Here is a 27,975-nt window from a genome sequence, read left to right on the forward strand (position 1 = left end):
TGCAATCCTTATGTTGAACATTCATGGGTCCCAGTCCCTTGCAAGTTTATTCTCCTGAGCAGTTTTATAGAACATGGAACACTACAGCACAGTATAGGCCCTTCAGCCCATGATGTTGTGCCAGCCTTTTAACCTACTACAAGATCAATCTAACCCTTCCCTGCCACATAGCCCTAATTTTCCTTTCATTCATCCATGTGTCTAACTAAGAGTTTTTCAAAAGATCCTGAATGTATCTATCTCTACTAACACCTCTGGTGGTGTCTTTACCTACCTCTGTCATCCTCGTTTTACTTTTCTCCACTCACCTTCTCCTCATCTGCCCATCACCTTCCCCTGGTTCCCTTCTTCCTTCCCTTTATTCCATGGTCCACTGTCCTCTCCGATTGCATTCCTTTTTCTTGAGCCCTTTACCTCTTCCAGTTATAACACCTCCTAGCTTCCCACTTCATCCCCATTCCCTCAGCCATCCACCCAATTTCACCTCACCTGGTCTCACCTTTCCCATGTCTTATTCTGGCTTCTGTCCACTTCATTTTTAGTCTTGTTGAAGGGTCTCAGCCCAAAATCTAGATTATTTATTCCTCTCCATAGATGCAGCTTGACTTGCAGAGTTCCTTTAGCATTTTCTGTGTATTACTATGGATTTCCAGCTTCTGCAGAATCTCTTGTTTTTGTGATTTATTGACATTCCTTCATTGTCACTGCATCAAAATTCTGGAAGTTTATCTTTGTTTTCTGTATGGAGTTTGTGTGGGAGTTTTCAAGTTCTTCCACTGATCTTGTGGACCACTATACTTTAACCCTAGTCCAGGAGGGTAACTGTATTTTCAGAATGGATAGGGGAGTGGGAGTGGTACAGATTTGATGAACTGAATTGCTCCCTTCCATGTTGCAAGGGAAAAAGCATTGTTGGAGTACATTTACCAGAAGGAGAGCAGAAATTTAGGAAGATGGGTTATTTAAGGATGAGCAATAAATGTTGAAATTGCTAGAAGCCCAAAAAAGTTTTGAAAAATGTTGGTAGGAACACTGCAAAAAGTGGAAATGCATCTCGCCAAGCTGTGCAGAACTTGCTGGTCTTAGATGATTTCAGAACTACTCGGTTAAGATGTGGAAAATTAACCTGCCCTCAGCTCTTACCTGGTAACTGGTGTTGGGAACTCAACTTGGAACTTGGGTTGAATGATCGCAGAATCTGTTACTATTTGGCTTCCTGCTAATGTTCGCTATATTTTCTTGAGAGAAGTGTTTGAAGCTCAAGTTTGGATTTATTTCTTTCACACCCAGAGAGGGGAGAAAAAAAAGTTTATCATGTGTGTTCTGTGTTGATAGCCAGAAGTCAAAGTGCCAGAAGATTACCTGTTTTTTGTCAGTAGATAAGAATTCAGTGTTACCTTCACACTCAATGTTACTCAACTTTTAGTGTTATTTCAAATGATGGAAATCACAGTTACAAAGGTAAATACTCAAAAACTTTATTTCTGTGGTGAGCTATTTAGTCTGAGTTGTAGCTGCTATTATAACCAACAGTATTTTTTTATCCTCAAGTATCCCTTTCAGTGATGAGTTGCAAAATATGATGCAGAAATGACTAGGCACTTCATAAGTATTAAGTACACACCTTGTTTCAAATCCATTAGAATGTAAAAGCTTAAGAAGTGAAATCAGCTATAAGGCCCCTTGAAACAGCTCTGCCATTATAAGAGTTCTTGTGCCAATTTCCACTTACGTGCTCAATCCCCACATTATGAAGGTCCCTTCAATGAAAAATCTACTTATCACAGCCTTCAATACATTCACCAGCTAGACATATGAGGTAGAGTATTATGACATTCTCTGAGTAACTTTCCAAGGCTCTATCTTTGTAGATTGCCTTCCTTAACGGAATATTGTAACCATTAATACTATGGCTTGCAGTCCCGCACAGCACCCACTAAGTATCTTTGTTCATCACAGGACCTCACATGCCCTGATGATTTAATTATTACATCAGTGTAATTTTAATAAGGTTTATTTCCTAGGATTAGATGGCCTTTGATGGGAAATGGGCAATTTTCCACTTATTCACTGCAATAGAAAGCTTGGCCCCAAGGTTTCTTCAATCATTTAGTTCATATAGCAGGCAGCAGGAAGCATTTCCATTTTTTTATGGCAATGAAGGTCAAGTCTTCCATTTAAATGTTATTCTGTTTGTAGTATCTGTGCTGTCTCTAATCCTTGCTTGGCAGTGAAATTCTTAAAATATCTCATTCTAAAAAACACAGTTGGGATTCTCCATTTCATTTCTCACTTTGACCTTAGATTACAGTGCTAATTTTGAGCATGTGACCTAAAGTTACAGCCAGCCAAAGCACTCATTCTAAATCCTTCTGTATGCTGTCTTTATGCAGGTGTTGGCCCATTTAAAACAATCAGTTTTAATGTTCTCAGTCAAGGCTTGTATAATGTTACAGGAATGTCGTCTGTATGATGACACTGGCAATTGTAACTTCCACCAAGAAGCTTTCACAATCTTGCTTCTGATCCTTGTCCCAGTTTTAGACAGTGACTCAATCATGCAGGACTTTTTTAAAACGACCGGTCTCTCTTTGAGGTCCACTGTTGCCGCAAGAAGGATGAACTCAGGAAATGATTTTGATATATAATTTTTTTTACTGTAAATTAATAATAATGCAATAAACAAGTACAATGAGAGAGGAATTTGTTTGCAAATTTATCTACAGTTTAGTATCTGGGATGCAAACGTTAATAAAATTTCTGATTTATCGATATACATAATGTGCTAGTTCATTCATTAAATTCCCCTAGTACTCCTTAAACATTTGCATCAGTCCTCTTGTTTTAACATGGAGATTTTTTGATTAGTAAAGTTTACGTAAGAACGTTTAGCATACACGTTAAATTCCCTTGTGTGCTATTTTTGGAAGGGATGACTATATTTTACATGCATGTGAGGTGGCAGAGGGTGGGGGGTTGGTGTGGGGAGTGAAATTCATGATTATTTTAAGGGTTCATAACGGCATTTGCTCATGGGAAGTACACCTCTAAACAGAATTTTGCCACTCTCTGCCAGTGGATTAGATAGCAATGTCTCTGCAAAGTTACACATTGCTGTAACTTAAAGCAAGTGAATTCAGAAATGTCTAGCTCACTTTAATAAGAAGTTTTAACTTTGAAACTGCTCTTGTCCACAGGTAGAAGGGGAAAAATGATGAAAGTGTAGCGTGCAAACAGCCATTAAAATACACTGATTCTCTTCAAAGATGCTCCCTCTAAGTCCGGGGTTCCCAACCTTTTTCATGTCATAGACCATTACCATTAACTGAGGGGTCCATCGACCCCGGATTGAGAACCCCTGCTCTAAGTTGTCTGCACAATGACAATAAATCAGTAAAGTGGGAACTCATATTGCCCCATGCATTCTAAGTTGTCTGTTGTTGTACTTTAGAAAGAGGTTTCAATTCAATGTTAAATTAACTTCGTTTCACACAAAAGGCTATACTGTCCTCAGGCACCACCACTTCTGTGTAGCTCTGGAAAATATCTCCCTGTTGTACTTTGGGTTAATCTTAATGTGCATTTAGATCTCCCAGGCCAATATTCCTTTTTCATTTTCAAGCTCTTGAATGAGAGGGATGTTTAACTTTGACAGAAACGTGAGGGGATGGCAGAGTAACTAGTAGGAGCTGTGATAGGCTGCTGACAGGTTGACACTTGGGTGCTTATCGTGATAAGAAACAGTGCTAAACCAGAGCAGAATGCAAACCAGTATTCCCTCTGCTGATCCAATATCCCTTTGATCACATTATAGTTTAATAGGGTGTGTCACTAGTCTAAACCTTCAACTGACTGCCATTGACCAGGATTTAAATGTATTGTAACTTTGTCTCAAGGGGCTACTGGTAGCACTTGTTAATGCAGTGTTTGGGCTACAACATTTTAAATATATTCCTTCCAGTGGAATCAGCCCCTTTTATCCCTCTTTGACTTTGGCCTGCCAGCAGTCGTCAGGTTTGGCGTGGTTGCCGACATAGTTAATGGCCTTCTTTAGCTGTCCGTCTGGAGTGGGTTTTCTGAATTGAACAAACAGATGCCTGCGATGAAGACGTATGTCCTGCTCTAATTTCTCATGTCTCTGGTTTCTTCTTCTTAATACATCAAAATGCAGTTGGTCTTCTCTAAAACAATAGATGGGCACTTTAGTTGTAGCTGACTTCTAGAGCAAAGTAATGTAAAGGGTGAGCTGACCATCTGGCCCATGTTCTAACTAACAATGGTTTTACTAAAGGTTGATGTGATGGTTTCATCACTGAACAATGCTACAATGGTTTTTGAAAATGTTACAGTGGCCAAGAAATTTGACCATGTTGAAAAATATGAGGGTAGGTCTCAGGGGACATGACAATTAAAAATAAGACATTCAGCAGATCATGCAATGTTTTAGGAAGGGAATTAGAGTTCACGTTTCCAGTCCCAGATCTTTTATGAGTGCACACAGGGGCCATTCAAAGTTTTAGGGAATAGGTGGTCACATGGATGGGAGGAGAGAACTGCATGTATCTCACATATGGTTACAGGACCCAAATGAAATTACAATCAATGGCTCATTATATTAATTTGGACTTGCAACCACTGGTATTCACCAGCCTTAAGGAGATGGACAACTGGGCATCATTGAGGGTAGAAGGTTATAGGAGTGTAACCGTTAATGGACAGGTGGATAGTATTGGAGGAAACAAACAGCTGTGGGACTTGCATGGTAGACGCCTGTGTTTCTGGGACAGGGGTTCCCAACTTGGGATCTATAGACTCTTCAGTTAATGGTAGGTGACCATGCAATAACAAAGGTTGGGAACTCCTGCTCTAGGGCCATGGTACAGCAAGATCTTGTTTCCATCCTACTCGGATATTAAGACCATAGGACGTAGAAACAGAATCAGGGCATTCAGCCCAATCAAGTCTGCTCAGCCATTCTATCGTGGCTAATTTACTTTCTTCTCAACCCCATTCTCCTGCCTTCTCATAAACCTTTGACATCCTTACTAATGAAGAAACCTGTCCACCTCTATTTAGATATATCTAATGACTGGGCCTCCACACCCATCTTTGACAATGAATTCCACAGATTCACAACACTCTAGCTAAAGATATTCCTCCTCATCTCTTATTTAAAGATACAGTACAGTTGCAGGCCATGCTGGCCTAATGAGCCCACAGTGCCTAACTATACCTGTGTAACCAATTAACTTGTATGTCTGGATTGTGTGAGGAAACTGTCACCAGGTACAATACTTTCCTGAGATTCAATTTCTTGTGGGCATTCAGAGTAAATGCAAGGAAACACAATAGAAACAATGAGAACCAGCACACAAGACAGACAAACAACCAATGCACAAAAGACAACATGTAACAAAAAGAAAATTTAAAAAAACCCAAAAAATAATAATGGATAAATAAGCAATGAATACCAAGAACCTAGGATGAAGAGTCCTGGAAAGCAAGTCTGTAGGTTGTGATCCAATCACAAACAAGAGAAAATCTGCAGATGCTGGAAATACAAGCAACACACACAAAATGCTGGAGGAACTCGGCAGGCCAGGCATCATCTAGGAGAAGAGTGCGGTCAACGTTTCGGGCTGAAACCCTTCAGCAGGACTGTAGATTGTGAGAACATTTCAGTATTGGGATGAGTGACGTTATCCCCTCTGGTTCAAGAGCCAGATTTTTGAGGGGTAACAACTGTTCCTGAACCTGTTAATGTGGGTCTTGAGGCTCACTGAAGTAGGTTACCACATTCTTCTTGGGCACCGGTATAATTGAAGTCTACTTGAAGCAGGTGGGTACCTCAGAATACTGAAACAAGAGGTTAAAGATATCAGTGAACACTTGAGTAGCACAGATCTTTAGTACTCGGCCAGGCTCCACAATGGGGCAGATGCTTTCCATGGGTTCACCCTTCTGAAGGATATTCTCACCTCAGAATATCGGCCTCAGAGACTGAAATCACAGAATCATTGGGAGCTGTGGGAGTTCGTGAAGGTGACTCCATGTTCTGTTGGTCAAAGCGAGCATAAAAGGCTTGAGCTCATCTTGAGCAAAAGCTTGATGTCACATATCAGCTGATTGCAAATATCTTGGTTCATCTAGGGCAGGTTGGGGAAGACAAGGGTTTTGTGGTGACGCACTCATCCACAACTGACTTAATAAAGTGTGTGCCAACTGTGGCATATTTGTTCAGCTGTCCAGTGCATTGACTCAAAGCAGTCCCATAGCCACTCTTCTCCCTCCCGCGACCACCTCTTCAAAGTCCTTACTTATGGAGCCCTGCTCTTTAGCTTCTGCTTTTATGCAGGTAGGAGGAGGAACCTTGGTTGCTGGCACTGTAACTGAGTTATGCTAGCCACTACACTACCATGCTGCCCTCTATTCTAATGGGACATCCTTCTAATCTGAGGCTGTGCCCTCTGGTCCTAGACCCTCCCACAATTGGAAACATCTTCTTCATGTCCACTCTGTCTAGGCCTTTATTTTTTGGTAGGTTTCAATGAGATACCCCTCATTCTAAAGTCCTGTGAGTACCAGCCCAGAGCCATCAAATGCTCCTCATATGTTAACCCCCTAATTCCCGGTATTATTTTTGTAAACTTCCTCTGGACCTTCTCCAATGCCATCACATCCTTTCTTAGAAACAGGGCCCACAACTACTTGCAATACTCAAAATGTGGTCTGATCTATGCCTTTTAAAGCCGGAGTGTTATATCCTTGCATTTATATTCTAGTCCTCTCATAATAAATGCTAACAATAGTCTTGTCTTCCTTACTTCAGACTCAATTTTCAAATGATCCTTTATGGAATCCTGCACAAGGACTCCCAAGACCCGTTGCACCTCCAATTTCTGAATTTGCTTCCCATTTAGAAAATAATCTACACCTTTATTCTTTCTACCAAAGTGAATGAGAAGTTTATGCTTTATATATCTGAAAAACTTTTGGTATCCTCTTTTATATTATGGGCTACCTTACATTCGCATCTCATCTTTTCTCCCCTTATTGCCTTTTTAGTTGCCTTCCATTGTTTTTTTTAAGCTTCTCAATTCTCTAACGTCCAGCTAGTTTTTGCTATATTGTATGCCCTTTCTTTTGCTTTTGTGATGTCCTTTGTCAGATATGGTTGTCTCATCCTCACTTTAGAATGCTTGTTTTTTTTTGGGTAAATAATTTCTGTATTTTACCAGTTACTCCCAGCAACTCCAGCAATTGCTACTTTACTGTACACCTCCTAGTATCCCCTTCCAGTCATCTTTGGCCAGCTTTTCTCTCACACCTCTGTAATTTCCTTTACTCCACTGTAATACTGATACATCTGACATCACCAGCTGCAGGACAACGTCACCTGATTGTGCAGGTGATGTCTCCCTCCCAGATGCGCTGAACAACTTCTACACTCGTTTTGAGGCAGAAAATGATGTGGTGGCAAGGAAGTCCACCCCTCCTCCAAATGACCAGGTGTTTTGTCTCACCATGGCCAATGTGAGGAGAACCCTGTGCAGGGTCAACCCACGGAAGGCTGCTGGACCAGACAACATCCCTGGTAGAGTGCTTAGAGGTGTGCAGACCAGCTAGCAGATGTTCTCACTGACATCTTCAACATCTCCCTGAGCAGCACCACCATTCCAACGTGCTTCAAGGCCTCCACCATCGTCCCCGTACCGAAGAAGTCTTCAGTGTCCTGCCTAAATGACTACCGTCACGTTGCACTCACATCCATCATCATGAAGTGTTTCGAGAGGCTCGTCATGAGGCACATCAAGACCCTGCTGCCCCCCTCACTGGATCCCCCGCAGTTCGTGTATCGTCCCAACTGCTCAACAGATGACGCCATTACCATTACCTGGCCCTAACCCACCTGGACAAAAAAGACACATACGTTCGGATGCTGTTCATAGACTTCAGTTCAGCATTCAACACAATCATCCCTCAGAAACTGATTGGAAAGCTGAGCCTACTGGGCCCGAACACCTCCCTCTTCAACTGGATCCTAGACTTCCTGACTGGGAGACCTCAGTCAGTCCAGATTGGAAGCAGCATCTCCAACACCATCACACTGAGCACGGGGGCTCCCCAGGGCTGCGTGCTCAGTCCACTGCTGTTCACTCTGCTGACCCATGACTGTGCTGCAACACACACCTTAAACCACATCATCAAGTTCACTGACCGTGGTGGGTCTCATCAGCAAGAACGACAAGTCAGCAGTGGCTAACGGACTGGTGCAGAGCCAACAACCTGTCTCTGAATGTGAACAAGACAAAAGAGATGGTTGTTGACTTCAGGAGGGCACAGAGTGACCACTCTCCACTGAACATTAACTGCTCCTCGGTAGAAATCGTTAAGAGCACCAAATTTCTTGGTGTTCACCTGGTGGAGAATCTCACCTGGTCCCTCACCACCAGCTCCATAGCAAAGAAAGCCTAGCAGCATCTCTACTTTCTGTGAAGGCTGACAAAAGTCCATCTCCCACTCTCCATCCTCATCACATTCTACAGAGGTTGTATTGAGAGCATCCTGAGCAGCTGCATCACTGCCTGGTTTGGAAATTGCACCATCTCGGATCGCAAGACCCTGCAGCGGATAGTGAGGTCAGCTGAGAAGATCATCAGGATCTCTCTTCCTGCCATCACGGACATTTACACTACATGCTGCATCCGCAAAGGAAACAGCATTACTAAGGACCCCATGCACCACTCATACAAACTCTTCTCCCTCCTGCCATCTGGGAAAAGGCTCCGAAGCATTTGGGCTCTCACGACCAGACTATGTAACAGTTTCTTCCCCCAAGCCATCAGACTCCTCAATATCCAGAGCCTGGACTGACATCAACTTACTGCCCTCTACTGTGCCTATTGTCTTGTTTATTATTTATTGTAATGCCTGCACTGTTTTGTGTACTTTATGCAGTCCTGGGTAGGTCTGTAGTCTAGTGTAGTTTTTGTGTTGTTTTACATAGTTCAGTGTAGTTTTTGTATTGTTTCATGTAGCACCATGGTCCTGAAAAACGTTGTCTCATTTTTACTGTGTACCGTACCGTACCAGCAGTTATGGTCAAAATGACAATAAAAAGTGACTTGACTTTAGTGACCTCTCTCAAACTGTAGGGTGTATTCTATCATATTATGACCATTGCCTCCTAAAGGTTCTTTTACCTTAAACTCCCTAATCAAATCTGGTTCTTTATACTACATCCAGTCTGGAATTGCCCTTTCCCTAATGGATGGCCATAACTTGCTCCAAAAAGCCATTGTGGAAGCGTTCTACAAATTCCATCTCTTAAGATCCAGCAGCAACCTGATTTGCTGAATCTACCTACATATTGAAATATCTCATGACCATTGTAACATTGCTCTTTTTACACACTGTTCCTATATCTCCTTTTGTCTTTGGTACCCCACGGCTTGGGTACAGCTCGGAGGCCTGTATATAACTCCCAGTCTTGGTCTTTTTTATCTTTGCAGTTTAACTCTACCTGAAAGGATTCTACATCTTTTGATCCTATGTCAAATCGTTCAAAGGATTTGTTTCATGTTTTACCAACGCCCCACCCCCTCTGCCCATCTGCCTGTTCCTTCAATACAATGTGTATCCTGTATGTTAAGCTCCTAGCTGTCATCTTTCAACCATGGCTCTGTGATGTCCACAACATCATACCTGCCAATTTATAACTGTGCTACAAGATCATCTACTTTATATTGTATACTGCATGCATTCAAATATAACACCTTCAGTCCTCTATTCACCAGACTTGTCAATTTTGTCTCCATCTTGCCTGGTTTAATTCTTAAGCCTTTCTAAAATTTATGTCTTACTCTTTATTATGGAGACTTCAGTAACCTTTCCTGCACTCTCTTTCCCTTTTACTTTAAACTTAGTTTTCCAAGTTGTTGATCCAACCCCCCACTACCTCACTACTTAGTATAAGGCCCTATCCACAGCCCTAATTGTCAGGACTCTGGTTCCCGTATGGTTCATGTGGAGTCTGTCTCATCAGAATACCTCCTTCTGGCGCCAATGGTGACAATGCTCCACAAATTCAAACTCACTTCTCCTGCACCAATATTTGAGTTAAACATTCAACTCTCTGATCTTATTAACCCCGTATCAATTTGCACGTGTCTCATGTAATATTCCAGAGATTGTTACCTTTTTGGTTCTGCATTCTAAGTTAGTCCTTTGCTGCTCTCAGTCCTTCAGCAGAACCTCTTCAAGATTCAAGGAGTCAAGATTCAAAGTATGCAGCATACAACCCTCAGATGAGGCATTCCACAGACATCCACGAAACAAAGAAAATGATGGGACCTGTTTGAAGAAAAACATCAAACCCCCAACGCGCAAAAAAGGAGCAAATTGCGCGAACGGCAAAAAGAAACGAGTGAAAAACACAATACAGAACATTGTATCACAAAGACACTGGAAGAGTCCATTCAGTTCCGTTAAGTTCAATCCAGCACTGAGTCTCTCACAATCTGTAAGCTGCAGTGCCAGTCTGCCCCAATCAAAACTGCACAAAACAGCAATAAGAAACGGAGTGACCGGAAACCTGAAATCTTGTTCTGTCTATGTCATTGGTACCCATATAGGCCATGACAATTGGATCTCTTCCTCTCCCACTCCAAATCCCTCTGCATGTTGGATGAGATATCCCACACCTAGGCCCCAGACAGATAACACAGCCTTTGGGACTTTGAATCCTTGTGATAGAGAATTGTATCTATTTCCCTGATTATATTATGCCCTGCATTTCTCTTCTTCAATGCCCCCCCCCCCAAATGCTCTCTGAACTCTGAACTACAGTTCTATGGTTTGGTTGCTGTTCCTCCCTACAACCGCCAGTGCCGTCCTCATAGGGAGCTGCAATCTTGCAAACTCTGATCTGTTGGGCAAGCTCAAGGGCTGAGGCTCCTGCTTGGATCATCCTAGTTGCCCGACTTGCAGTCACACCCTCTTCTCACTAGCCACACCAAATCTAATGGATCCAACTGCTCCCTGAAGCATAATGCCCAAGTAGTTCTCTCCCTCCTTAATGCTTCGCAACTCAGCTTCCAGGTCATCAAACTTGAGTCTGAGTTCCTCGAGCAACCAGCACTCGCTGCAGATGCTACTTCCCCCAAAGACCATGGATATGGTTGGGGAAATTACTTCAGGTAATACCTTGATCATTAGTAAAGAGGAGTGACTTGGAGTCTGGGGTCAATGTTACTCGTCCAGCTCCCAGACCAAGCCATAATACAAAATAACTCTGTGTGTAGGATCCAAAGATTGTGAGGTAATTTGGTTGAAACACCTAAGCTTGTGATGGACCTTGATGGGGTGAATCTGGAGAAGATGTTCTGTCTTGTGGAAGGATCTAAGTCCATGGCCACTGGTTAAAAAGAAAGGGTCAACTACGGAAGTTAGAGCTGAGGTGAATTCTTCTATGTCTCAGAGGATAGTGGAAACAGGGTTTGAGTATCTTAATGCAGAATCACATAGATTCTTGATAATCAAGAAAATGAAAGGTTATCAGAGAGAGGTAAGAATGTGTTGAGTTGAAAGCGTAAGAGCACTGCTCCCAAATTCTCAGCTTACACCTTTCACACCTCCTACCTCATTTCATATAAAGTTCCATCTGTCATCTCTCTTCACTCTCCTGCAATCACTGTGAGGCATTTTAGCATCACTTCCTCCCTCCTCTCATATTACTCTTCCTAAATTTAAAAATCTCACGACCACACATCCCTGATGCATTATACTCAAAAGATTATTTGACTAAGATATGGTGTAATATTCCCTAAATACTTTACCATTGTTTTGTAGAAGCCCTCCCTTCTCATACAGGCAGACACTACCTTACAACAAGAGTCTATAACTGGAGGTAGCTGGCTCCATCTGAAGATTTTAACTACCACAGGAGGGAAAATGCTGGTATTTGTAGGCAGGGCACACTATGTCTTGTCGAGTGACGATGTTCATGTTGTTTCATATCAACCTCCTTTCTTGTTTTCTATTTTACTCATGGTATCTTGTGACCTACTGCTTCTTTCGCTCTACCTTGTTGTTTGTGAATTGAACTCTGTAGTTCACGTTACGATATGTTTCTGGTCACTCCTTTCTTTGTTGCTATTTTGTGTGATTCTTGATCAGGATGGACTGGCTCTGCGGCCTTAAGTTATTGAATGACTTAGTGCTAAATTGAGCAGAACTAAGCTGAACTGAATATATCTGGCCTGTTTTGATGATTTCTGGTTTGGTGTTTTATATTCTGACTTTTTCACTTTTTTTTGACATTTGCTCAACATGTCCTTTTTGCACATTGGGGGGGGTTTGATGTTTTTCTTTGGACGGGTTGCTTCCTTCGTTTCATGGTTGTCAGTGGGAAGACGAATCTCAGGGTTCTTACTGCGTACATACTTTGATTATAAATGTGCTTTGAATCTCTGAATCCTGTTCCTTTGCAGTGTAATCAAACCCTTCATTTCAATGTTCAAAAAAGCTATGTCACTTTAAGCAAAGGAGGACAATCTTCCTCAGCTTAGAAGTATTTGGATGAGGAGCAGAGTAGGACGCTCAGCCCTTGAGTTGCTCCTCGATTCAGTAAAGTCCATGACTTACTTGGCGGTATTCTCACTACAGATCCTGCCTCATGAATATTCCACGACCATGCTTCTCCTGCCTTCTGAGAGAATAAAATCTTACCTACTCTCATTCTTAAATGGACAATGCCGTATAAAATAGTGAACCCTGCTTCTAGATTCTACCACAGGAGGGAACATTCTCCCTGTCAAACCCCTTAGGATCTTGTATGTTTTAATCAAGTTGTCTGTCCCTCTTCTAAAGTGTAACTCACTTGAACTGACCATACTCACAGTAGTAGATTGGTGTCACGTGTTCTTCAGAGGACATGCTGGAGGATAAGTCCAGTCATCAGTTACAAGTCAACAGGAACAAGCACAGCATGGTGGTGAGGTGAATAGGATGCCCTGGGTGCCAGTGGAGAGAGGATTAGATAATATGCTGGTTTTGCTACGGAAGCCTTGGATATAGGCGTAGATGGCCTGAGCTTTTCAAGCAGGTTCATGGTCACGTGCAAGGAAGTATTCGGTGCACTGGGCAACTTGGTAGTTAGCTTGTACACAATGGCTCAGAAAAAGGAGGAGTTTAGTTCCAATTTACATTGTGCCATTGTGCAAAACAGAGTTTCTAAAAAGACTGAAAAAAGCCCAAAATAAAAGACTGATAATCTGAGAATTGAGTTCACACTGAAGCCACCTTTTAAAAGATGACATCTTTTATTTAGTTGTTCTATTTTTTTCGCAAAAGGATTTTTTTTTGTCAATGTGCCCGCTTGGGCTTTCGATTGTAGGTAGCCTTGAATCTTTTATGTGGTGTCTGTACAATTTAAATGCCACTGTAAGGTTTAGTGACTGAAGAGTCTGAATTGTGTGTTTGTATTTTGAAACTGACAGATTGGTTTTCTAAAGCGTGTCCATTGTTCTGTTAATTAATGGAATGTTGGAAATGTTGTTGTAGGCTTCGGAGATTGTCACCACTGAATAGAAGAAAAATCTAAAGCTTTCATTAATACAATCCAAAGAACATCTCCAAATGCTCTGAATTTATTTTTATTGGTATTTGATGTAAACCAACATTACAAAATAGAACTTACTTTGTACCCATTATAATTTTATAAAGACTTGTGTCCTATGGAAGAGATTGAAAATGTGCTTTTTCAAAAAAGATGTGAGTTAATATTTTAGCTAGCAACACATCATATTTCAAAAATATTGCCCAAACCTTAGGTTTTGTACAGATAACTGTTGTAATAGAATAATATTTTATTTTAGTGTGCATTGTACAAATGGATGATTAACAAGCATTCAAAGAACGTGGGGGGAAAAGTGATAATCAACGTGAGAGAGTTGTGTTGGATATATTTTGCTGGAGCAGGTGGTAACCGTCAGTTTTTCTTTACCCAATTAAAAGGGATTGGACAGTTACCACTGGGAGTACAAATCACTCATCCATGACTCTTTTGAAAGATAGTAATAGTTTCCGGGACATTTAAGCTCTTAAAGAGAAAGAAATGCTTCTCCTTGTCTTAATTCAACATATATTTTTTAAAAAAATCTACCTACAGGGTTGCAAACCTGCTGGCCCGCTTCCCAGTGGACAAGAGAATATGGAGGATGCCTGCAGCCTACACGTTCCTCTAGAGCTTGAGGATCACTCTTGCTATTCGCTGAACGTCACATCTCTGAAGCGAGTTGGCAGCTTGTATTTGGACTGATTAAATCAAGATGACAGGTGTCCTTCCGACTTGTGTTGTGCACTAGTCTGGAAAGTGACAATGCTGTAATGGATCCTCTGTGTGTGGTGCAGTAAGCTCTTGAGTGTCTTTAAAGAAACTGATGAAGTCGATTGATAATGGGTGTTCTGTCATCATTAAGGTTGAGGCCACTCTCTGCTACCTAAAAGTTTTTTTGTCATTTATAAGATCAAGGAGGTTAGCCTCTAGCTTAGCTCCAGCTGTGTTTCACTTGACTTAAACACATCAGACAACAGTCCTCTGAGGAACGGCGTATTGAGTTTTTGTTGTAAAATAGCATGAGCAAGTATTATTCATCAAGCTCTTTTTCTTATATTTAGAATATGATTACTGAAATAATTATTCAAATTGAAGTTAGCAAAAAGTCATGACTGCATGTGTTTTAGGTGTGTCTTAAAGACTATGGTCAAAGCACCACAATTTAATTAGCAGAAAGATCAGACATATCAGCAGACTGTTTTAAAAAGTTTAAAAGACTGTTTAAAAAGATGGCTGGTGCGATGCATTCAGCCATTTTTAGTATCAATTAGAAGTTGTCCCAATGGATAGTAACTGGACATTGGCAATGCAATGTAAGCTTATCAAAAATCTGAAATAATTTAATCAATGATAATATAAGGAGCAGAACTAATTCTTCTTAGAAATAGACAGATAAGATTGACACTAGATCAAAGTGAGGTTTTGCATGATGCACTGATTTTCTGATTTGATCACATGTTAAATTTATTTTATCAGATTTTTTTTAGTTAGCACCTGTAGGATTGACTGTGAAATATCTCATTTCTGGTAAAGGAATGTTGTAATACTGATGATGTATTGATATTTGGGACATGTAAAATTAATATTGTCCTCATCTGTTTTTTATGATGGCTAAAGTATTTCATAATAATTGTAATTATGCTAAATTAACAGAAAAACATAACTCAAAGGACTAAGAACTCTCCACATAGTGGTGAGGTTTATGGTATGTCACATTATTGTCATTTTCTACATGTCATACATTTAAAAATGAATTGTAGCTGTTATGAATATATTGTAATAGGCCGTGTGTGTGACCTTGAGTCTGGTTCTGTAGTAAATGAAATCGCTTGTCTATTCTTGACATTCTTCAGTTTCGCCCAACTGTAGGTACTTGTGTGCAAAAGTGCTTTTTAGAGTTTTAAAGCATAACTAATAACTTCTGCATAGATTTTTAATGCTGTTAACTATTCTATATTAAAATGAATAAAAGTTGATGTGCCATTGGTTTTGAAAGATAATCTGCACAAATACACTTTAGATAGTATTCTAATATTATTGTAAAATAAATGGCCCAGGACTAATTTTCTGGTTAACTATGGAACAAATACAAGAGCTATAGATTAATGTTAGATAATATGATATTAACTAAGTAAACTAGACCCTTGAAACAATTGAAGGGAAAATGGACAATGCTTCATTTCAGCTTATTCTTGCAATTTACTGATGCCTTCACGTACACATTCATTATCCCCAGAAAGAATGGAGATTAAAAGCATAAAAGACAAATCAAGGTAAGATTAGGATTAACGTTTGAAAGCATTTCTTCATGAAGAATGTCAATTCTGTCTTATTGATCAACAAAATACTAATTTTTCCCCCAAAGCCATTAAATTATTTCAAGTGGAAAGCCAGGGTTTTTGCCCTAAATTTCTGGGATTCTGCTCATCACGGACTCCTTATTGTGTAAAGAATTCAATGATCTCAATCCTTAAGAATATCCAAAACATATGTTCTATTTTTTTTTGTTACACAATTTAATGTAAAGTAACGTTTTGTTAGCTGTCTCTTCAGTTGCTAAGCTTGAATGCAGCTCGATGATGATCTTTCAGTCACCTCCGCTTAGCTGTAAAACCAAACAGGCCAACTTTGTTTTGTCATAGTGATCAAACAAGCAGTGAGCTTTCCAATTGTATTGCCTGTCTGATAAGCTGGAGATGCCTGAATACACATGCTAGTTGGGCTTCAATAGCTTGACCCAGTGAGTGATGGCTAGGTTATATTCTGAACATGAACCGTATTAGCCCGTGGTGCAGCTTAGCACTTCTTTTCCGTGTAGTTTCCACCCCATGAATATTTTGTGCTTCTTGGTGACCAAAGTATGGTTTCACCAAAGCACTGTAATTCTAATTAGGTTGATTGCTAGTCATTGTTATATTAACTGAGCCAGGAAGTTAGTAATGATACCTGTCCTATCCTGGAGAGAGGGAAGATTATGATTGCTGTTCAAAATGTGCGTAGACTCAGTGAAAATAGGGTCAAGTTGCCAACGACGCATTCCTATCCCAGTAACAAAGCTGGTTTACAGTATTTGACTAGTGGCCTTCTGAGTGAGGTCCTGTTAGCTGGTGCTTAAGAAAAGCTGTGCCTTAAAAGGATTTTGGAGAGTTGGAATATGGAGAATCAGGTTTTGGGTGCAGGAATTTTAAAATGCTGGTTTCTGAAGAGACATACATGTGGGCTCTTGGCACCGTGGGTGAATGTGCATGCACTAGCCATGATGGTGGCTTACAATGGGGATGAAGTGACCTTCTTGTCCCAATTTGTGTACATCCCTGCAAGGAATGGAGATGAGCAAGTCAAATAGAAAACCATTGTCTGCTAAAAGCTTTCAGAGAAGCAACAATTAAAATGACTGGAAAGATGAGAAAATCTGCAGATCCAAGCAACACACACAAAATGCTGGAGGAACTCAGCAGGCCAACAGCATCTAATGAAGAAGAAACAGTCAATGTTTTGGGCTACCTACCCCTCATCATGACTGGAAAAAAGTGAGAAGTTAGAGCACGAAGGTGGAGGAAGGGAGGAAGGAGTACAAGGTGGTAGGTGATAGGTGACACTGGGAGAGGGGGAGGGATGACGGAAAGAGCTGGGAAGTAGACAGGTGAAAGAGATAAAGGGCTGGAGAAGGGGGGAATCTGATAAGGGAGGGTAGAAAGGGAAGGGGGAGGACCACCAGAGGGAGTTGACGGGCAGGTAAGGAGATGAGGTGAGAGAGGGAAACAGGAATGGGAATGGTGAAGGGGGGGGGGGATGGACAATTACTGTAAGTTCAAGAAATCAATGTTCATGCCGTCAGGTTGGAGGCTACCCAGACGGAATATGCGATGTTGTTCCTCCAACCTGAGTGTGGCCCCATCGCGATGGGAGGAGCCATATTAGAATGGGAGTGGGAAGTAGAATTGAAACAGGTGGTCTCAGGGTGTTCCTGCTTTTCTGGCAGGTGGCAGGTAGGTGCTCAGCAAAGTGATCTCCTAATCTATATCGGGTCTCACTGATATACAGGAGGCCACATGGGGAGCACCAGATACAGTAGATGACCCCAAAAGACTCACAGGTGAAATGAGGCCTCTCCTGGAAGGACTGTTCGTGGCCCTGAATGGTGGTGAAGGAGGAGGTGTAGGGGCAGGTGTGGCACTTGTTCCGCTTGCAAGGATAAGTACCAGGAGGGAGATCAGTGGGGAGGGGTGAGTGGACAAGGGAGCGATCCTGGCGGAAAGTGTAAAGTGGGAGGAGGAGGGGAAGTTGTGCCTGGTGGTGGGATCCTGTTGGAATGGCTGAAGTTACGGAGACGGAGGCTGATGGGGCAGTAGGTGAGGACAAGAGAAACCCTGTCCCTGGTGGTGTGGTGGGAGGATGGGGTGAACACAGACATGCAAGAAAAGGAAAAAATGTGGGTGAGGGCAGCATTGAAGGTGCAGGAAGGAAACCCCTTTCTTCGAAGAAGGACATCTCATTAGTTCTGGAAATTTGAATAAGGAAGATAGGTTGTTTCTTGAGAAGAGCCAAGAGATGACCTTTCAGAAAGAGATTAGCCTTCTATGCACTTTCACTTCCAATCCGAGATGCTTGGTACTTAAATATTATCCTTACTAAATATTTTGGGTTCAGAAATAAAGTAATCTGCTGGTATGTTCACATTTAACCTCAGTCCTGTATCTTAAACTTTAATAGATAACAAGTCCTACAATGGAAATTGATAGAAATATTTAATACATCAATGGAGAAAGCTGCAGACACCCAGTTTAGGGTACAAAGACAGCTATTGATGGGAGAACTTATGAAATTAAACCCTAACCCTTGATGAGGCAAGTAATAAAGGATGTATAAAAACCTATTGGAACACATGATACTTTAGTGTAGAATCTGGATGTGGCAGTCATGAATTGTTTGGCTCCCATGCTTTTGATGGCATGACATTAACCGTCCACGTTATCATATATCCAAGTATGGGTGAGGGTGTCTGGGGGAACAGCTGGGTGGCAGTGTAACCTGAAAACAGTTCCTTTTGTGGAGTGAGGTCAGAGCATGTAACTGACTATTGACTGCAAACAGTAGTATTTAATTTTTGTTTTATTTTCCTTTGGTAAAACCTGTTACGGCGTAACACAAATAACATGACAAAGATCTTGGACTCAACAAATGATATGCCGTGCACATCATTATTTATTGAAATACTGAAAAATTCCATCAGTGTAAGGAAACTCTTGGCAAGAAGTGACATGACAGTACGTCATTCCACGTATTATATAGTACATTTAAAGTAATGAACCAAGTATCTGCACACTGAGCAGGAGTTGAATGGTCTGAAATCCAAGGCAGCTGCAGAACATTAGCAATACATAGAAAGTACTGACTAGACTGAATGTCTGTTCACACAAAATAGCACAATAATAAAACAGTAAAAGCAACATTATTTTGTGTTCTCTGCATCCTTTTATATTTACTACCAGGGCTTGCCAGATAAATCATTTATCACAGCCTATTTCAGTGAAGTACAGTTTTGGGCAGAGTGAGAGGTACCCAGTGGCCCGGCAGAGTCCTTGAAATCCCAAGGTAGAACTGTTCTGATTGAATTCTGTGCAATACACCCATTTAATACTCTCCAAAATAATTGTAAACAACACAACAGAGAATTAGCTTCACAATGTTCTGTAAGACATCAGTAAAGGGATTTCCTAAAAGGGATTTCCAGGCAGCTAAGAGTGCAGGGAGGAGACACAAATCTACCCCTCTGTTATGTAGCAGATAAAGCTAGTTCAGTGCTTATGTCCATTGAAGTAAGTATCACGGTTTTACATTCTGCACTGCAGTGAGACCACGGAATACAGAAAACATAAGCTAACTACAGTCTTTGGTATAGAACATATAGTTTACAAGACAATTTATTATTTAATGCAAGATTTCAACTTTAAAGCTTTCTGCTTAGCTAAAGATGAAGCCATAGTTCACATCATTTGCAACAGATTTATCTTTTCTTTATATTATCAGATTCGTACAATATATATAATATATATTTAAATGAACTGCTTGATTCTTTTTAAGATATATGTTTGTCCCTGAACTGGCTGTAGCTGCAATTTTTGAAAGGTGCTACAATGAACAAATATGCAGTTATTTGGCTTTGTCATTCTTGCTCTCTTCCACAGAGATGAAACAATGGAGAAATAAATTAGTAACATAATTCTCTACAGCATAAACTATTGATGTACAATATAAACGGTACAATTCCAATAACAAAGCCAACAATCCTGAAAAAAATCTAATCGATTATACAATTCTACAAGTCATCATTGTGGCCGAAAATCTATCTGTTCAAATTAAAGTCTTAGTGAGATTCCCTTTTTGATTTTAGTGTCTCACGACATAAAAATTAAGTACTGGTAAAAAAGTTACCAATCAAACATAATTAAGGAAATCATTGCTTTGCAATTCATGTCATCACAGTTCTTTCCCACAGGAGCTAGTAAATGTAAACACCTTTGTTTGCAGAATTTACAGTATTAATACTTCAATTATATTCTCTCGCATATTCAGATTCACAGAAATAAGGCAATGCTCTACCTAACTGTGACATCACAAATTTAATACTACTATGCTAAGTATTAAGAGTTGTGAATGTGAGATGAGCTCTTGAAATCCCAGATCAAGTTACAGTTCACTTTTCCCTCTCCTTTTATTGTTCTGCAGCAGGCTTTGGTCTTCAAATAACGTACACGCTTTGGCAAAAAAAAACCTAATGGGTACGTTAAGGTGGTTGTCAAACTAATTACTTGACAGATGGTTCCTTGAAGCCTTTTCAGGCCTCACACATTGATGGGCTCTTGTGATCTAAGTGAACAAATGGAGAAAGAAGCCATCCTACAGGCAAGCCTTCAGATCCCCTATCAGGTGCCACACCGACGATCACTGGGGACATTGCTTTGGGGAGGAGGAGGGATCAAGTAGATTATGGCAGCTCATTACTAATACCAGGTTTGCTTCCTATCCCACATGCTTTGAAATCTCAGGGTTTCTTAGTGCACTTGAGCCCCCAAATGTATTGCCATTAGTGCCCAAACCACAAGCTTATTTTTAAAAATTTCCCAGAATTAGTGATCTAGCTGAAGAAATTAGAAGTGATTGTGAGTTATTTATTTGATTGGTTTGACAAAGTGAACTTTATATGAGTAAGCGCTTCCTTAAAGGCCTCTCAGAGGTTTTCTTTGCGGATGGGGGATGTGCAGTTGAGTTGTTCTGGATTTACAGTTATCAGATTCCATGGCAATACCCTGATAGAACACTTGGCTTATGATGAACAGATCTCATTATAATGTCCCCTTTCCACTTAGTGCACTGAAATGTCTCTGGTTTCTCCCTTTTAAAATTATAGTTGCTTGGTGCAGCTTAGGATATCTGCCCAAGATGCAAAGGCCCCGGAGATGTAGTCTAGGCTCGCTTGGCATGCAGCATTTCAATGAGAAGGTTGTTGCAGGGTACATCTCCATTCAGGTGCTTGTAGTAGAGGTATTCTTCAGCCTGCATGCTGATGGCCCGAATTTCAGGTAACCGCAGGAGAAGCTGTCCAAACTTGTCCGTTTGCTGAGGATAGTTGCATATCGTATAGTCTAGCAGTGCAGCATTAACTTGTTCCTGTACACTCTCAACCAGGTGGTAGTTCTCCAGGTTTTTTACATCTGAAAGAAACATCAGAACTATGATCAATAAAGAGGCTAAAGCAGTCGGAGGTGAATGAAGAGGGAGCGGGAAGGGGGCGGCGATTGAGAGAAAAGTACTTAAGTTGTAATTGCATTTGAACCCAATCTAAAAGATGGAGTGTGAAATCATTAGTTGTTTTGAAATGAAGAAGACACCAATAAATGATCCATATTAATTAAAAGTAGAAAATTAGTGCAGCAGGTAAATACACAGGTGATGGCCAAACTTATCTACATAATTTACCTTGTAACTGGGATCCAGTGACATTAAAATCCCTTCACTTTCAAGCAGTTATGATTTGCAGGTTTGTGGAGAAGATAATGCTGCTGCTTTTCACATACGCATTTAGGAGGAAGAAAAAACTGAGCTAAGGAATGTTAAGGTGCATTTGGTGTGACTTGTATGCACATTAAACATATTAATCTCACAGTGGAATGTATCTGAAGCACGAGAAACCATGTTGGGAAATATTCTGACAGCTACAAGATCAAGAACCAGTCCTCTTTTTGTGCCGCCTATACTTCCAACATACATGAGTTTTAATGTCTGACTAATTTACTGACTTGAGTTTAAATGAATATCCGAACATTCTGTTGTAAACTACAGTTTAAACCTGACAATATTCTTGTTTCAGTCCGATGTGTCTAAATGATTCTGAAAGCCTTTGACCTACACACACAGTGCTAATGAACCATCTAGATAGCTTATAAAATAATCTTCAGCACAAGCCTTTGGACTGAGAAGCTTTTTGACTGATGAGTTGCAGGTAAATGAAGTGCAAGTCCTTCACAAGGGATACTCTATTGGAATACCCTTTGACCTTATGCCAATATTAAAAAGCACATTTGAAATTTCCCCATTTTTAATGGCTGCTAAAGTGCTCCTGATTCTCACCGGTTTCTCATGGGTAAAAGGACACTATGAAAGGGATTGTATGTTAAAATGGTCTGTTTCACCTCAGTCTATTGCCTGCGCTCAGTGACAATCAAAGTAATCATAAGCTTCCATAATCTCTATTGTAAATGTTCTGCTTTGCTGTAATTGCTGATTTTAAAAAAATGCTATTAACTATCTAGTACATTGTATGCAAGGTCCCTGAGGAATGCTTTTCCTTGCTACTTTTCAAGTAAAAGAGACTCCTTTATTGTAATCTAGACTGAAGCAGTTAATTCTTCAAAGACAATTCTGGGATGCAGTTTTCTCGAGGCCTGTGGTACACCTTCGAATTTAGATAATATTCAAGGATTGGCCACTGATTCTTCCATCAATCAAATGTAGGGCGAAAAAAATTCAATCAATACCAGTCATTATTTGCTCCCTAGGTTATAAATATATTCTAAGACTCTATTGTTGTGGGAGCTCATCATCAGCTACCCCCAACCTCCCTCTAATACATAAGAATCTGATACATAAGGTTCAATTTTAGTCTTGCTCAGTGTTAAGATAGCTTTATGAATTGATTTGATTATTATTACTTCAGCTACATGAATGTCTCTATTCATATCAGCATGATCTGTGTGGAAACATTCTAAGATCATCATTCCATATTTTCCGTTGAAATAAAAGGAATGTGCATAAAAATGAGGCAACTACAACCAAAAGAAGAGTTTTCAAAGCAAAATTAAAATTGTGAATTACTGTTAATCATAGCCAGTAGGGAAGCATTGTTTCTCCTGGATCACTGTCTGCATTATCCTTTATAATCCATTAAATATTATTCACTTAGGGATTAATTAACATTTATTTGCAAAATCCAGCCCCTCTAAATTATTGTGTTGTCTATCCACGGAAGTTAATAGTGCAGACTATTGATGTTGCTGAGTCTATTGTTCAACACATGATGCCAGCAAGATACAATGTGTTTGTTTGCAGTTTTATTGGGTGTGTTTGAAATGCTCCATCTAAATGGTAGAATTTTACATAGGACACAACAAAGCTAAACAAAGTAATTTCTGTGTCTAACTAACGCAAATTGCTATTTTGAGCATTCAAACCTCACAGCAATGTAACAGTGCAGAGATCACTTCTGAAACCTTTCCCTGCTGACTTGTGTATATCATCATTCTTACATGTTATTTGATGACATAGTGTCAGGAAACGTAGAAGAGGCTTGACCCAAAAGCAGAGCATCAGAGACAGTTCAGCGATGAGCGATAACTTAAATATCAGACTGCAAAAATAACAAGCCATGGGAGGCCACGGATCAAAAGAAAACAGATACTAGTCACCACAGGTAACAAGCTGGGTTTAAATAGGCTGCAGGTGATGAGTTGGAAATGTGTGGCAGGTGACTCCTGTTAGTTGGATGGAGACTGGGAGATGCCTGGCTGTGTAGACCTTGTTAGAAAGCCCTCTCCTACAGCTGGCACTCAATGTTCCAGGATGATCCAGATGGATCCAGTGGAACTCCTTGATGATGGATCCAAGATGAAACCCAGTGGCACCCAAGACCCCTCCTCTGGGCTGTATCCTTCCCAGTCAAACAGATACTGCACCCACTGTCCACAATGATGTGAATTCATCAAATAGTGAACGGTGTACACTGGACCACTTCCAATCATCCTACTTTCTGCAGGTGCAGGCTCAGTGGGTTGAGTGGTCTATGGACAACAGGTCTGAGGTAAGACACGTGGAAGGTAGGTGAGACCCTGAGGGCCAATGGCAGCAGGAGGTATTAAGTGACTGAATTGACTTGATGGGTAATCTTGAAGGGACCAATGAATGGGGGTGAGAACTGCCAGAAATGGTGCATGGGCAGATCCTCTGTGTACAGCCAGACACAGTCTCCTGGCTGGAATGGTCTAGCTAGGTGCAGCTGGTGGTAGTAGGTGTAGTTGGCATCTAGTATGGCCCTCCATGGCCTCTTCCAAGCATTCTGGCAATGGTGAACCAAGACCCTGTCAGCTGGTGAGACCTCCACTGTTGTCTCCTCTGCACGGAACAATGGGTGTGGGTAGCCATGAAGCATTTCGAAGGGTGGCAGAAGAGGTATGTATATTGTGGGACACTTTGCCCCAAAACAGATATTTCTTCCGTGTGGAAGGACTAGAGGTGGCGAAGCAGCACAGAAACTTCTCCACCTGCTGATTATTATCCTCTCTGACTGACTGTTGGTCTGTAGATGATATAGCCGGAGGACAAACTCACTGAGGTGCGGAGGAGGGAGGAGAAGGTTTTCCAGAAGTGGGAGACACATTGTGGTCTGACACAATGTCCTGTGGGAAATGGTGGCAGCGTTTTGAAGAACCAGGTCCACCATTCAGTGGCTGGTGGAAGGTTGGAGAGGGCAATGAAGTGGGCCACCTTGGAGAACCAGTCCACTACCGTCATGATCACATGGCCCCATCAGAAGGTGGCAAAACTGAAGAATTCGGTGGTGATGTGGGACCCTGGGCCCTGAGACTCCCATCTTTCTTTTTGACAAAGAAGTATTCTGCACCAGCTGGGCCCTGGGTTGGTCAAATGAGGCCCTGCTGTAGTGCTTCAGTGATGTAGTCATTCCTGGCTTGGGTGTCAAGAAGGGAGAGGGAGAACAGAGGATTTGGGGAAGGGTGGTGCCGGGAGGATGTCAATGTGGTCTGTGAAACGCAGGGTGCTGGCTTCCCTTTTACTGAAGGTGATGGCTAAGTCGTGGTATTTTTGAAGGAGTTTAGTGAGGTCAAAGGCATTATCTATCAACACGTGTTTACGGGGTGAAGTCAGCTAAGGTTGCAGGCAGGTGGGTCCCCAAGTCAGCAGTGACCAGGGGGTCATAAGTGGAGATCAGGGGTGATCCAAGATGAGAGGAGTGTTGGAGTTGATAAGGAGCAATGTGATGGATTCGGGATGCTTGCTGGCGCTCATGTGTACAGGTCGTGTGCATGATTTGATCATCCTATATCCCAAGGTGCATCCAACCATCAACAGCCACGATACAGAAGGGGTGAGAGATAGGTTCAGTCGGGACTCCAAGCTGCACACGCAGAGTCCAGAAAATTGGAATCCAGCAGAGTCTCCTGTGCACGTAGAGCCACCGGGCCATGGAGGTGGACAGAGAGAGTGAGTTGAGCTATAGTGATGGAATGAGGAGCTCGAGGAGGAGAGCTTACCAGTTAGAAGGCCCTCCGTCTCTACCTGGTAGTGCCGTTTACCCAGACACAGTGGAGATTTGGTGCATAGTAAGTGCACAAGTGGCTTCTCCACTGACATTCATGCTCGGGGGGGGGGGGGGTGGGGGGCAAATAAGGGAGCTCTCACTAACTGCGTAGTTCTGGAGGCATTGCTCATTAGTGGTCCTGCAGCCTGAAATAGTTCTGGGAATGGAACTGGTGTTCCGGCTGGGGGTCTGGAGGATTGTTCCCTAAGATGCTTGTCAATACGGAGAGTGATGAGGCTTTCGAGGTCAGTGGGCATCTCCTGGACGGAAAGCTCATCTTTCAAAAGCTCTGAGAGGCTGTGACAGTAATGGGCCAGTGGCGCTTTCCGTATTCCAGTTGCACTCTGCCGCGAGGGTCCTGAATTCTGTGGTGTATTTCAGCACCGAGAGTAGGCCTTGACGCAACCAAAGTATCTGACCTGCTGCCTCCCTTCCATGTCCCAGATGGTCAAAAACCCAACACACCCCAGCACCGAATTCCTCATTTTTACTGCAAATGGTGGTTTTATTGTCCCTGTTAGAGGTGGCCCAGGTCAGAGCTTGCCCAGTCAAGAGAGAAATGACAAAGGCCACCTTGGCCCGGTCCATAGAATACAGAGATGGCTGAAGTTCGTAGTGTAAGCACTGGGAGCTGTGGGATCCATTGAAGCATTCAGGCACTGGAATCTGGGGCTTCAAAGGAGGAGGTTGGCTGCTGTGTGGTTGCTATATGAGATGGATAGTTGGTTGAGAGTGGTGAATAAATTGTCAATGGTTTACTGCAGCTTCTGGATTGTGTTCCCATGTTGATGGATGATTTCCTTTAGGCTAGCAAATTTTGGTGGGTCAATCATGGGTTCACCATCCTGTCAGGAATCGTAGAAGAGGCTTGACCTCCAAAGCACAGCAGAAGAGATAAGTCAGTGATGAGCTATAACTTTAATAATGGACTGCAAAAATAACAAGCCATGAGGGCCAGAGGATCAGAGAGAACAGATACTCTATAGGCAACAAAGGAACTGAAGGCTAGGAGCAACTAGTTGAGGCAGGCTGGTTCGATGGGTGAACAAGGACTGTGGATGAGAGCTGGGTTTAAATAGGCTGCAGGTGACAAGTTGGAAATGAGTGGCAGGTGACTTCTGTTAGCTGGGTGGAGACAGGGATGTCTGTGCAGGCCTGACACATCGGAGTCTTATTGCCAGTTTTTATTTGATGAATATCATGTTTTATTTTTCTTTTAAAAGTTGTAAGGGATGGAGGGCTACAAATTCCTAGTGCTGCAGGTTACAGGAGTACTGGCAATATTGCCAGCATGCTTGCTGGAGCCCCTGACTAAGAAGGTGAATTTTCTGAATATGTGGATATTTGATGAGAAAAAAGTTTGATTATTCTTTCAGGCTTGTTCCACTCATAACTTACTCGTGAGTTTGATTGTGTAGAGTATCTCATGTCCTCGAATTATTAAGCTGTGCCTTAAATAGTGATATAAAATCTGAAACTACCTTGTCCACTGTTATCAATGTTGTTGCTTTACTAAATGATTATTCTGAGTATTTGGGTATTCACCAGAGAGTTTGGCGATTTTGCCCTCTCACCCCATTTTAAAGGCCACTTGTTCACCTCACCTTCTACACTGCAATGTTTTTTCCTCTAGTGAATCTTCCTTTGTTCCTATCCCACCCAATGTCTCAAATTAACCTGGTTATTTAAAAACTTTTCTAGAATAATTAAATATTTTATCAAGTGGGTAGCTTGATTGTAGGCTTTGTCTACTGGTATTTTTCGTGCATCCTCATTTCAACGTAATTTGATGCTCCCCATGTGCACCACAATGCCCGACATGTTTTATTGATAATTTCTCAAAGATCAGCGTAATGTTAATGATCACTAGAAAACTTTTCAGTGTTTAGTTTGCCAGTGAAGTTTTATGTTTTGCTTTCATTTGATATTTTCTTGCAGGTGGACCAGCACGCCTTGAATCACTAAGCTGTGTGGTTGTATCTCACAGGATTGGGTTTCCCTCAATTCCACAAACTAATGACTTAATACAAAACAGGACCCTTACATATTAATGATTATCCGTTCATATATGCATTATCCTCTATTCAAGACTGCATTAAGAATCTTCTGCTACATCCCAGCCCATCTGCATAATTGATTATCTTTAGATAGACTGGGACCAATTTACTTTCAACTCATTATCTGCCCACAGAGCTTCACCTCATCAGCAATTTTAATCATACCACCATTCTGTAATATTCATAAGTATTGTAAGCAACAGAGATCCTGGAATTTACAGCATCATTTTCCACCTATCATTACTTCAATGTTATGCCAGTTATTACGCTAGTTCTGAGACCAGGCAATCTTACCATCTGCCTTACAAACCACAACCTTCTTATTAATCCCACAATGGAAATTTGTTGATCATAGTTTGAAAATCCATGTAAACTTCTTCAATTATCAACTGCCATCTCTTTGGCCCAAATTCTATCCCACCTTCTGC

The 27,975-nt window shown here is 41.4% G+C and overlaps 2 protein-coding genes across 16 annotated transcripts in view; one reads left to right on the forward strand and one right to left on the reverse strand.

The window, feature by feature from the left end:
* LOC140737191 (adhesion G protein-coupled receptor D2) overlaps positions 1-15,603 on the forward strand; it is a 314,325-nt gene extending 298,722 nt beyond the window's left edge. For 2 of the 3 annotated variants that reach the window (XM_073063435.1, XM_073063436.1), the window contains one exon: positions 14,171-15,603. In XM_073063435.1, coding sequence (XP_072919536.1) covers positions 14,171-14,320 — 150 coding nt within the window. In that variant the 3' untranslated portion in view covers positions 14,321-15,603. The remainder of the gene's footprint in view (positions 1-14,170) is intronic. The other variant, XM_073063437.1, reaches the window with a different exon arrangement.
* Positions 15,604-18,786: 3,183 nt separating this feature from the next.
* Positions 18,787-27,975, reverse strand: part of nr5a2 (nuclear receptor subfamily 5, group A, member 2) — a 188,432-nt gene continuing 179,243 nt past the window's right edge. For all 13 annotated transcript variants that reach the window (XM_073063442.1, XM_073063438.1, XM_073063439.1 and 10 more), the window contains one exon: positions 18,787-21,333. In XM_073063442.1, the coding sequence (XP_072919543.1) occupies positions 21,086-21,333 (248 nt within the window). In that variant the 3' untranslated portion in view covers positions 18,787-21,085. The remainder of the gene's footprint in view (positions 21,334-27,975) is intronic.

This window comes from Hemitrygon akajei, chromosome 12 (assembly GCF_048418815.1).
Source record: "Hemitrygon akajei chromosome 12, sHemAka1.3, whole genome shotgun sequence".
NCBI lineage: Eukaryota > Metazoa > Chordata > Chondrichthyes > Myliobatiformes > Dasyatidae > Hemitrygon > Hemitrygon akajei.